We start from the raw sequence: 11,707 nt of genomic DNA on the forward strand, positions 1-11,707 counted from the left end.
CGTCTATTTTTTTACAGTGCAATCCCAGCTAAGTGACCCAGCCCTTTACCTCCTGGCATGAGAAAAAATAAATGAGAGAGGGTAACAATTCAGCACTGCTCTGCCACAAGTACCATCTTGCCCAGAGAGGATTTTATTTTTTCCTCCACTGTTCAGCAACAGTCCCGGGTGCAGTTGACACATACGGGTGGGTAGGGTCTCGTCTTTCGCGCCTTGCCGCTAAAAGCGTAGGTAGCCTGTGTGTCAGAAGCTCTGCTGTCCTCCGGGACCTCCTGGGTCAGACGCTGCTGTTTGTCTTGATCTGCCGTCCACTCCTGAGCAGCCCACAAAGCAGGAGAAGCAGCTGTGGATGCTGCAGCTATGGGTTATGCCCCAGGGTGTGCCCGAGAACCTGTCTAGAGGGTTTATACCCTAGATGGGGCTGAGGGCCAGGCTTTTAAGTTCGTCAAAACAGCCAAAGCACACAGCAGGAAGGGTAAGCGTTTCTGGTGGGTGCAATCTTTGTGTTCCTTTTGCAGGCATAGCTTTGCTGTATTTGCACCTGCATGATGTGTATGGAGACCCAGCCTACCTTCAGGTGGCCCACGAGTACATGAAGAAGAGTCTGAGCTGCCTGACAAGACGATCTATCACTTTCTTGTGTGGAGATGCCGGGCCTCTGGCAGTGGCTGCTGTCGTCTACCACAAACTGCAGAACCAGAAGCAGGCGGAAGACTGCATCACGCGGTAAAATGCTTGTCTTTCACCTCGTGTGCCTCTTGCTCCTAGAGCCGGTCTGGGCTTGTCCCGGGCACTCTCCGCCAAGCCTGAATACGTTTTGTTGCAGTCTTAGGTGAGAGACAATCCAGTAACTTTGCAAGGCAGCACAAACTTGTTCTGCCCTGGGGAAAAGAGCTAGCTTAAGGACAGACGCGCTTGCCTGGCAGCCTGCAGGCTGGGGAGCAAGGGTATTATGCAGCTGGTATTGCCATCTTTAAAATACTTCCAGTAAACACAGGAAGAAAAAAATGCCAAAATTAACAAAAAAACCCCCAGAAGGTGAGGTTGGGGATTTTTTCAGGACCCTTCAATTACGCTTTACAGCCATTTTGATGAAAAGGAGGAACATGGCAGGATTATTCAATTAATTTTACTTGCTTCCACTTCCTCTTTGTTAGTTGACTTTGATTTAAACCCAGGATTGACAGCATCCCTTCCAACTGCTGAATGCAGGTGGTTATGATTCATGTATTTCTATCCTGCCTTTCCTCAGCGGTTTTCAGATGTATTTTTGCATGTGGTAGAGGAAAGAAAAACGTGAAGGAGACGCAGTTGCAAGCTTTTCTTGCTTAAGGGAGACCAGTTTTGAGAAGGTGAGAAACAGCCCTGAAAAGAGTTGCCATTTACACGTGGTCAGCACAAAAATGAGACAAAACACCTGAACAACATTTGAGTTCCGTTAAATAGCCACCAGCAAGTAATGCATAAAGGCACAGGTGGGAATCAGGTGCCTGTGTGGTTTGGACTCCCATTTCCCATTCCCTTAACAAGAACAGCTGCTGGTTTATGTGGATATGGTCAGGCTAAGGGCAGAACTCTATTCCCAAAATAATCGGCGGGTTAGGTTTTGCTTAATACTGTGTCAGAGTGGAGAATCTTACTATGATTAATACATTTGCTAACAAATAGGGAGCTAACCTGTCAGACAGTACTGGCCAGGTGTCTCAGCGAGTAAGCGCCAGGTGGTGACAAATCCCCAGTTCACTGTTCTTGCTGTAGCTCTCCCCGATTCCCTCCTGTTCTACAGTTTTGTGGCAGAATGGAAACTCATGATTAATTCTGCACTGCCATCTAATGGCATAATAAAGGCAGAGCCTTGGAAACTGGTTTCTTTATGCATCTGAGAGGAGGAAAAAACAAAAATGTGGCTTTATGAAGGAACAGTTACACTGTCCTTACTCTGCCACCAATTCCCGGAGCAGTTGGCCTGGCCATGCTACCTTTAAAAAGAGAGTATTTCTTTGAGAAATAGCTCCCTTAATTGGAACTCCTAAGCGGGTTTTGAGCGTGCTGTTTAGTTACAGAACAGTTGCTGAGCTGGGCATTGCGTGGACGTGCACTTCTCCTGCAGCTGTGGAGAAGGAGGGCTGCTCTCCGTTTTCTTCTCCGTCTTTTAAAGCACCTCATTTTTACAGAACCTGAGGAGAGGATCCATCAGTCAGGTTTCACCTGCAGTGGAAGAGACAAGCTTGCTTTTCCTGACCTCCTTGCTCTTGCCTAAATGAGTTCATGACCAACAAATGTGCTTTTATGCTCTGGAGAGATTAGCATTTCAGGGCAGCCCATTTTCCAAGAGACGGTGAAGATCTGAAGCCGTGTTCCAGAAGTCCTCTTTTCCCTGTCATCTCCCACCAATTCAGAAGGTCAAAGATTTGCTTCTGGAGCTGGTGTCATACAAAAATCGCATCTTGCTCTCCAGCTGCCTTGCTTTCCCTCTGCCTGGGAACTACCTTTTTTTTGACAAGAGGCTGATTCGTGAGCCGGAGTGGCTCTTCTTTTCGGGGACCTCGATTTACCCCTTGGCTGCCAAGAAATGCATCCATGTGCCATCAGTCCAGCTGCATCCCAGGCATCTCTTGCTGCACGCGTGCCACGCAGCCCTGCACCACATTTCAAGAACAACAGAAACTGCTGGCAGACTTCTTCCATGGATTATCCTGTCTGGGAAAGCAGTAATGCCTAAGGAGCAAGAATAGTAAGCTGCTCCAGATTTCATAGAATCATAGAATCATGGAATGGTTTGGGTTGGAAGGGACCTTAAAGACCATCCAGTTCCAACCCCCCTGCCATGGGCAGGGACACCTTCCACTAGACCAGGTTGCTCCAAGCCTCATCCAGCCTGGCCTTGAAGACAGCCAGGGATTCTCATAAGACTGAGCCATGCTTTTGTCCCCCTAGATCTCCTCACAAAAAGATTTCACACCCAGACTTCAGCAGATCCCTGCTGTGGGTATTGCTCTTTATCACCCATCCATTCCTTCTGTTGCACCAGACGTTTCCCTGATGTCTCAGTGCTGAACAGCATCACCAGCCAGCACCTCTTCTGGGCAGACACTGTTTAGCTACTTGGAAACCCTCCTCTTCATCTGCATTGTAGGGACAGGTAACACGAGGAGGCAGCAGGGCTTTCCTTGCAGCCCACACACCCCTGCTTACTTCTCGTCTTGGATATAAATTCCCTCTCTTGGGTTTAATCTGCAGGAAATCTCCCCCACGGAGCAATGCACATCTCAAGCAGTACACGAGGAGACGGGGCCAATCCGCCTTGAGACACTGCTCTCTCCTTCACTATCCCTGCACACTCTGAGTCCAGTGCCAAGGGGAAGCTTCCTGCCTTGGGGAGTCCCAGCCCAGAATCCTCTCTCTGCTCCGGGAGTACTCTGAACATTTGGTTGCTTCTTTCCTTTGCAACACGCTGTTCTGCCCAGGAGCAAAGGCACCTTTGCTGCTCCTCACGCTGCTGCGACAGGCAAGCCCTGCGCACGTACAGCTCTCCTGGCTGCTTTCTTAGCCCGCTCCCTGTTGTGACCACAGCGGGAAGCAGCTGAGGGAACAGCTGGGAAGCCACTTATGCTGGTATTTTAAAAGTGATGGCATTTTTCAGATTGCTGTCTCAGGGGTGAACAGAAAAAATAAAGCCAAAACCAGTCACATTGCTGCCTGCTGCGCTGACAGGGAAGGACATCCAGCCTTGCTGGAACTGTGCTGAGAGGGAAAACAAAGGAAAAATTGCACTGAGAGTGAATTGGGCCACAAAGCACCAGTGTGAAGAGCTGCCAGTCCCTGTTAGCACTACAGGAATATCACCAGTTTTGCAGCATAACAGACAAGTGGCAAAGAAAATACCCAGCGCCAGCAGACTTCTGGCTCTGCCCTTGTGGGCCAAAGCCTGGTGCCAGCCCTCGGCACGCACTTGCACCACAGACACCCCACAGCACCCACGCTCGCCTGAGCTGTCCTTGCTCCCTCTCAACTCTTCCTAGAGAAGATTTCTTGCATGTGCTGCAGAGGCTTGATGTTAAACAATACTTCCAGCTGCCTCTTTCTCCGCTGGCAGTGTAGTCCTGACCACGTGAAGGTATGGAGATAAAGGGGCTTTTCCATCAGGACTTGCGAGCATGAGGGCTGAGATTTTTCCCCATACCATCAGCACTAGTTTGACTTCTTAGCATTCCTTGAGCAGACAGATAAAACAGTTAACAGTTTAGTTCAAAAAGAGTCATTTTTGGCAGAGGGTCTGCCTTGCCAACAGCATCACAGGGAGGTGATGGTGAGCAGGCTTTCCTGAGCAGTCGACAGCTTCCTGTTTCCTAGAGCCCAGGTTTCCCCACAAGTAGCTTTTCCAGGGCTGGTGCTCTAAAACCAAGCAGATAGTACAGCTTCATTGTAAAGAGCTGAGCAGACTGAAGCAGTAACCCAGACAGAAAGCAGAGCGGGAAGGCTGAGACCCAGGGCTGACATTTCTCCGGGTGCAGGCAGCATGAAGGAACAAACCATGGATTTGAGCTCCGGTCTTCCTGCTTGGTTACGTGGGTTTTGGTGTCCTCTAACCTCCCCGCTGTGAATTTTTCTTTGCAGTTTGCTCCATCTACACAAGCTTGACCCACGAGTGCCAGATGAACTGCTGTACGGGCGCATGGGCTATCTCTATGCACTGGTATTTGTGAACAAGCACTTTGGAGAGGAAAAGATCCCTCAGAGTCACATTCAGCAGGTACCATGGCTTCTGCTGATTTGTTAGCTGTCTCTTCCAGTGGAGCCCAGGGAAAAAAATCAATGCTAGATGTAGAGAACTCTGGCAACAAGGGAGAAACCACATCCCTGGTGCTCTTATTCCAAAAGGACAAAGCACCACACGCCCCCTACGATCCATACAGATCCGTAGGCAGTACTGACTTGGCATGGACATTCGCTGCCTCGCCCACACTCTTCCCTCTGCTTGGGCAGAAAAACAACTCACTGTGCTGTGTCCAGAAAAACAACTCACTGTGCCATGTCCAAGGGAGCAGCATTTCCCTCACTCGCATCTGTTCCCATCCGCAGGTCTGCGAAGCTGTTGTAGCCTCAGGAGAGAGCTTGGCCAAAAGGAGGAACTTCACAGCGAAGAGCCCGCTGATGTACGAGTGGTACCAGGAGTACTACGTAGGGGCAGCCCACGGTTTGGCTGGGATTTACTACTATCTCATGCAGGTGAGAGGCACTGGAGGGGAAGGGCCTTTAGCAGCCGTTTCACATTCCTTTGAACAAGGAGGAGCATTTGGATTGGCTCTTGGTGATGGCACACTGGGCAAGTTCCTTTGTCTGATGGACTTATTCCTGGGTTTGATCACGCGTCCTTACTTCTAGAGGCTTTCTCTGAAGCTGTGAGATTGAATTTTCCACAGAACGAGGCCCTGTAGGTCAGCTGGGTCTGAGCTTCCCCTTCCTGTGTTAACTGCTTACAGAGTGTTCTCCATTGTGGTGCCTGTGGGCTTCCTGCATTTTTTGAGGTGGTTACTTGGAGCAATCTCAGATTACAGGATGAGAATCTCTGAAAGATTGTCTTCATAGTAGGAAAGCAGGAAATGCCTTTGTTTCCAAATCAGAGCCTAGATCTAACTGTTATAGAAGTGGGACCTTGTACTTCGATAAAGCACCTGAGTTCTATAATGCCTGAAGTAGGCAGGGCAACACAGGAGGCTGGAAGCTGCAGTGCCTCTTTCCTTTGATGCTTCCTCACAGTTTTGCACAACTCACTTAACTCTGGGAATCCTTGCTTCCCCGGCTCGGAAATGAGGGTGGTAATTCCCCTGTGTGGGTCACTTGGTGCATAGATTTACGGTGCTTAACTTCCTAGAAAAGCAAAAGCAATAAATAACATTCTATTTTCAAACCATTAAGGGCACCTGCTGAGCAACACCGATTATTTTAACATAGGCAGGTTTGTAGAGATAGGTGATGTCTTTTATTAGACCTAGCTCTCACAGCAGGTGGGGAAAAAGTCACCAGGATTCAAGTATTTGAGCTTCCCTTCAGCAGCCTCAAAGTTCAAGCCCATATACGGGATAGCGGAGTTCCTGTGAACGTAACCCTCTTAGGTGACTCCGAGAGGAAGGGGCGCTGGGTGATTTTTAAGGAGAAGGAGATTTGACAAGAGGAGGGTGGGAAGTGGTTACTGCCCAGGAGAACGGAACAGCTAGTTTGGGAGCAGGGGAGACAGCAGTGTGCTGTGAGCCCAAACGTGCACGGAGTCCCTCAGCTTCTTCCCAGGCTGATTTTTAAAGAGTTTGAAGCGTAAGTTTCCCATAAAATACTGCGTGGGCTTGGTGCTTTTCTTCCAGCTGAAGTACAGTGCAGCCCGGATCAGCCAAACACGATGCACAAAAAGCCTTGGGGGAAGCAAACAAGGGAAATACGGAGCCGACTTTCGTATTGATTTTTAATTTTCAAGTTACCAACCCGTGAACAGTGTGATCATTAGATGAGACTGCTCATTGCAGTCTGCACAGGTTTCATGTGGAGCAGTGTCACTGGAAGAGGACACTGAAGCCACTCCCTTGCTTCTGTCTGAGGTCAGCATTGAAGTCACCTCCCTGCCATTACCCAGAAACGTCACAGCCTGCTGGCTGGGCTGGCCCAGTGGCTCAGAGCTGAGAAGCTCTAGGTGCTAGGAATTGTTCCTGGTATTCATCCTTAATACTATTTTTATACAGTTTCTCTCTTTACTCCACATCTGGGTACCTGACACTATTCCTACTCATCTTCAGGAAAAGCAGCAGCAAGCCCTCTCACTTGGGGGCAGTCTTCATTTCTGGGGAGGCAAGGGTATGACTGGAAATAAGTCCCTGCCGAAGGGCAGAGCATCCTGGGGCCAAGTGGGCATTCATCCTGTGCAAAAGCCTGGACCAAAGCAATCACCTGATTTACGAGGAGCAAGAGGGAACATGGCCATAGTTGGCTTTGTGTCTGCCTTTCAGGCAGATCTTGGGCCTCTTGCAGAGTGAGGGAATGGTGATTCTCTCTGATTCAACACTTTCTCTCTCTTAGCCTGGCCTTGGAGTGAGCCAAGTAAAGCTGCACAACGCAGTCAAGCCCAGCGTGGACTATGTCTGCCAACTCAAGTTCCCATCTGGCAATTACCCGCCGTGCATCGACGACACCAGAGACCTACTCGTCCACTGGTGCCACGGGGCTCCAGGTGTTATCTTCATGCTTGTCCAGGCCTACAAGGTACCACTAATCTTGCAGAGACACTTTGGGGACCCCTAAATGTGGAACTTCATCATGGATAAGACTGCTGAGACGACCTCCCCCTTTCTTAGAGTAGGATGGCTTGTAACAGTGAAATCACCCCCCAGGGACCACTGACCAAAATGGAGATCAGCCTTCTCAGAAGTGATTTCTGCAAGGACCCCGTGCGTGGGGCGTCCTGCTGCAGGTGACTGACGGTGACAGCTCGTCGTGTGCACAGTGATGCTGTACAGCCCCCCTTCATCGTATCAAAAATACCCTCCTTTAAAGTAGACAGCAGTGTCACAGCATTAAGGCTTCAGCAGAAGTGAAACTAATTAACCCAAGCCTCCCCACTCACATAGGGATGCTCTGCGTGTGGAGGAAATGGCCTCGGCAAGAGGGCGTTTCTTGTCTCTGCAGGTCTTTGGAGAACAGCAGTACCTAAACGATGCCCTGCAGTGTGCAGAAGTGATCTGGCAGCACGGGTTACTGAAGAAAGGCTACGGGCTGTGCCACGGGACAGCTGGCAACGCGTACGGCTTCCTAGCGCTGTACAACCTCACTCAGAACATGAAATACCTGTACAGGGCCTGCAAGGTGAGAGCCTGCCTGCGGGAGGGAGAGGGGATTAGGCACTTCTGACTTCTGTGGCACTACCTTGGCCTTTAAAACCTCATTTCTGGCGTGGCAGAGGTGCAGCTACATCTGACCAGCCCCACCAGAACAGTCCTTGAGCAGCGCAGTCACTGCCTGACAACAGAAGGAATGTCCCGCAGAAGCCTTGCGCTGCAAGGGAGAATGTGAGGATGAGGGTGATATTATTTTTAAGATCCATCTTTAACGAAATGTGAATAGTTTTTGTTCCTCTTTTCTCAGTTTGCAGAGTGGTGTTTAAGCTATGGTCAACATGGGTGCCGGACTCCAGACACACCATTCTCTCTCTTTGAAGGTAACCTCCCTCTCCTTGTTTCTGTTTTCCTCCTGGGTCTCAGCCGGTCCAGCACCATGGAAAACCGCATACACACTCCACAGAAGTCTTTGCAAAACTCAGTGTAGAGGATGGGAAGGAAATTGTATTCCCTGGTTTTACCCTTTCCCAAAAGCAGACGTCTTGTAGCGCAGGCTGATGCTTAAACTGGAGCGTCTTGTCCTCCTCTTGGGTCTCACGCATAGATTCTGCACACAGGACTCGAGGGGAATTCTTTAACGGGTACAGGCCAACGCCTGCCTCGACAGTAATTTGTAGCCTGGCTTCTCGGGCAGTCTTTTTTCTGTGCATTTTTAAGGACTGAAGTCCTTCATGGGCTTTCCAGCTCCATTCCAGAGGTGAGTGAGGAACAAATGGGGCTGCTTTTTGTGGCTCCTACAGTAATTTGCAGCCCCTGCTGACGGCTCCCCCAAAATCTGCCATCAGCAGGTATTGCTGAAAGAGCTGGTGCCTCAGCTAACATACATCGCCCCAGCTTTGCAGCGGGCCAAGGAGCGAGGGTGGTTACATCAGGGAGGAGCTGAGGCAGCGATGTCACAGGGTCTGAGATTTGGCAGAGATACTCAGGGTGTTATTCCTGTGGACAGGTAAAGCAGAAGGGAGGGAGCTGGAGGGGAGAAGACCCATCATGTTTTCGTAGGTGCTTTTCAACATTTGATTAACTTCAAAATGCTTTCCCCACTGGAGGTACCTACGTTGCTTGGGAAACCTGGGTTCAGACCTTGGAAATTGTTTAGGTCCTTTGAGGATGTTTTGCTTTCTTCACAACTCATTCACCCTCTGGATAATTGATAAAATGGGTGCCATGGGAGAATCTGAAGCACATCCTGTTTTCTTATCCTCAGGAATGGCTGGAACGATTTACTTTCTTGCTGACCTGCTGGTGCCAACCAAGGCCAAGTTCCCTGCATTTGAACTCTGAATCTGAGCTTGGCAGTTTCCAGCCTCAACCTTTCCACTCCTGGAAAAGCAGTTCGAAGCTGCTTTCTCTTTCTTCCAGACTCATCGTTGTTCACCTAACTCTACGTAAATCCGTCCTCCCGAGGGCATGCTGAGTTCTCTAGCATTTCTAGTCATCTCGTCGCATTGTTTCAGTTTAAAAGACAGAATGTGTATTTTGCTGGTGTCTCATAAAAACACAGGTGGGAGCAGGGAGAAAATGTACAGTATTTTGTTGGCGATAAAGAGTTTTGCTATTTGCTGTATCCCATTTCCTGGGAGAAAGTTTTCTATTGAATGTAGCTTTGGCCTTTGTTTTTAAGTTTTGTTTGTGCGGACAGATAGTTGCAGGAATGTAGTTGCCTTTGGAAAGCAAGATGAAAAACTCAGACCGTTGCCCTGAAAGTTTCTTTTCAGTGTTGTCTGAGCACCCAGAGAGTAGGCAGTTCAGTAGCCAGGCTGCTCCACATGAAGCGGATGTGATGGGCTCTGCAGTCTCTATGTGTGTTTTTTAATGCCAGATTGCAGTGGCACAGCTGGAACTGACAAGCCGAAGCCTCGTCCTGAATTTCTACCTGTCTGCTTTAGGGTAAAGGCTTCCTATAGCTCTTTTGTGCATTTTTCCAGTGACAGACAAATAATCCACTAGCGTTTGTGCTTATCTGGCATCTCATGCTAAACCTTGTGAAAGAGCGTTGATCACCTAGTGCAAAATTCCAGCGTAAGTGAGCTAAGCCTACTTGCTGGTGTGCGCTCTTCTGTTTGGCTTTGAAAGTTTATTTTGCAGGAAACGGCTCCCGGGAGCACTGAGAGCGGGAAAGCGGGGTGATTCTGCGGTGCCGCTGCGCTGCACGGCACCCTGACCCATCTCAGCACATACTGGTTGGTGTGCTTCAGCCTCAAGAGGAAGTGGGGAACAGCAGCCCGCCGCCCTATCTCCATAGGTCTCCGTCCATCACTCCTCCTGATTTCCCCTTAGGCAACACCTTCCGGTTGTTTGAGACAAAACAGGCCAAGTCCCTTACCAGTCTTTGACAGGGGTTGCAGGGCCCACCAGCAGCATTATGGGAAAAGAAGTGTGTTCTGCTGAATTCTGTCATTGTTTAACCCTTTACCTGTATAGATGGTGTTTACAGGCTTTGTTTTACAAGCTTTCCTGATCCAGGATAATTTGAGTCACTTGTTTGCCTTGTCACTGCTTCTTGTCATTTGAGCTGCGACCACACATCCGCCCAACTGGAAAATCTGCCCCAGTTTAAATGGCTTTGACCGGTCAAACAGACCAGGTACTTGCAAGAGGCGAATCTACTTTTCCGTCCTTAGCTGATGCTACGGTAATTTGCAGCAATTAGGGACCTGACCCTGTAAGGCACTTTCTTAGCACCAAGCATGAGCCAGACACTGAGCACCGTGAGTTCCTGATGCAGCCATACTGCTTTGTGTGGTTTGAGGGCAGCTCCTCAGCCTGTGCAAGAGGGGACGTGGGGTTTGAGCTTTTGAGGGCCCAGTTCCTGAGTGCCTCAGGCCACCTAAAAGCAGGCAAGCGGCTGCGTGGCAGCGTGGGTGCCCTCCGAGCCGTTGTGCTCCTGCACCAGCCGTAGCGAAGCAGGAGGACCAGACCCAGCACACTGACACAGCCAGCTCACGCATGCCCGAACACAAGGCAGCCTCGCCACAGTGGCACAGGCAGACCCTCAGGAAGCTCCTGGATGGGCTTCTCCAGCGAAGAGTAGAACCCATTCCTGGAAGGCTGCCTGTTTCCCCAAAGCCCAGCCTCCTCCTGCCATCACATGTTCCTGGAGGTTCATCAAAACACAGCCTGAAGCACAGAGCGGTGCATCTGCTTCGGGCTGGGCGTCCCTGTCAGAAGCCTCAAGCTTAGCAGTTGGTCATCCTCTGTCATTCCTGGGGCCTAAAGAACATGGGGAGGGGACTGGAAAGGAGGAAGCACAGCCTTGCGAGCAGGATTTGGCTCATCGGACCGTTTGGGAGCGGGATCCTGTCCTACATGAGGCCGCCTGTAAGCCACCTCCCAGCTTGGCTGGTGTGATGGCAGCGTAAGGACTCTCCATGGAGCCTGGTGTTCTCCTGGGCACTGCATCTGCGGAGGAGACGGTTCATGCAGCCTGGGGTCATGGCAGCGTCACATCCCAGGGCTCGGACACCGATCGGGGGGTCGTCAGACCTGGTGTACAACTGCTGAGTGAAGCGCTGTTTAATAAAATGCTGAAACCAAGCAGCTTTGGGTTATTTTTTCCCCCGGTATTGTGAGCAGAATTCATGTCTGGAGGGATCAAGATATGCCACAACAGCCACCCTGGTGCTGGTGGCTCCTGGAGACCCGCTGGCCTCCCACCCCCCCCGAGCATTAAGAGTCTGTCATGGTTTTGCCCATTTCCAACCCATGGAGGTCAGTCCTGTGCTGTCCCTTGCAGGCTGTGCTTTCGTTCCAGGACTTCCTTTTGCAGCACTGTCTCCATCTAAGGCGACATCCTCCTTGATGTGGCTTCATTGGAGACCACAGTTCTG

At 50.2% G+C, this 11,707-nt stretch overlaps 1 protein-coding gene across 1 annotated transcript; it reads left to right on the top strand.

Annotated features, from left to right (window-relative positions):
* The first annotated feature begins 415 nt into the window (after positions 1-415).
* LANCL1 (LanC lantibiotic synthetase component C-like 1 (bacterial)) lies at positions 416-9,478 on the top strand. Its single transcript, XM_010161495.1, has 7 exons — positions 416-726; positions 4,618-4,753; positions 5,083-5,229; positions 7,066-7,248; positions 7,672-7,848; positions 8,128-8,200; positions 9,085-9,478. The coding sequence occupies exons 1-7, from the start codon at positions 416-418 to the stop codon at positions 9,159-9,161; spliced, it is 1,104 nt and encodes a 367-aa protein (XP_010159797.1). The 3' UTR covers positions 9,162-9,478.
* The last annotated feature ends 2,229 nt before the right edge of the window (positions 9,479-11,707 follow it).

This window comes from Eurypyga helias, unplaced genomic scaffold (genome assembly GCF_000690775.1).
Source record: "Eurypyga helias isolate BGI_N326 unplaced genomic scaffold, ASM69077v1 scaffold10481, whole genome shotgun sequence".
Lineage (NCBI taxonomy): Eukaryota > Metazoa > Chordata > Aves > Eurypygiformes > Eurypygidae > Eurypyga > Eurypyga helias.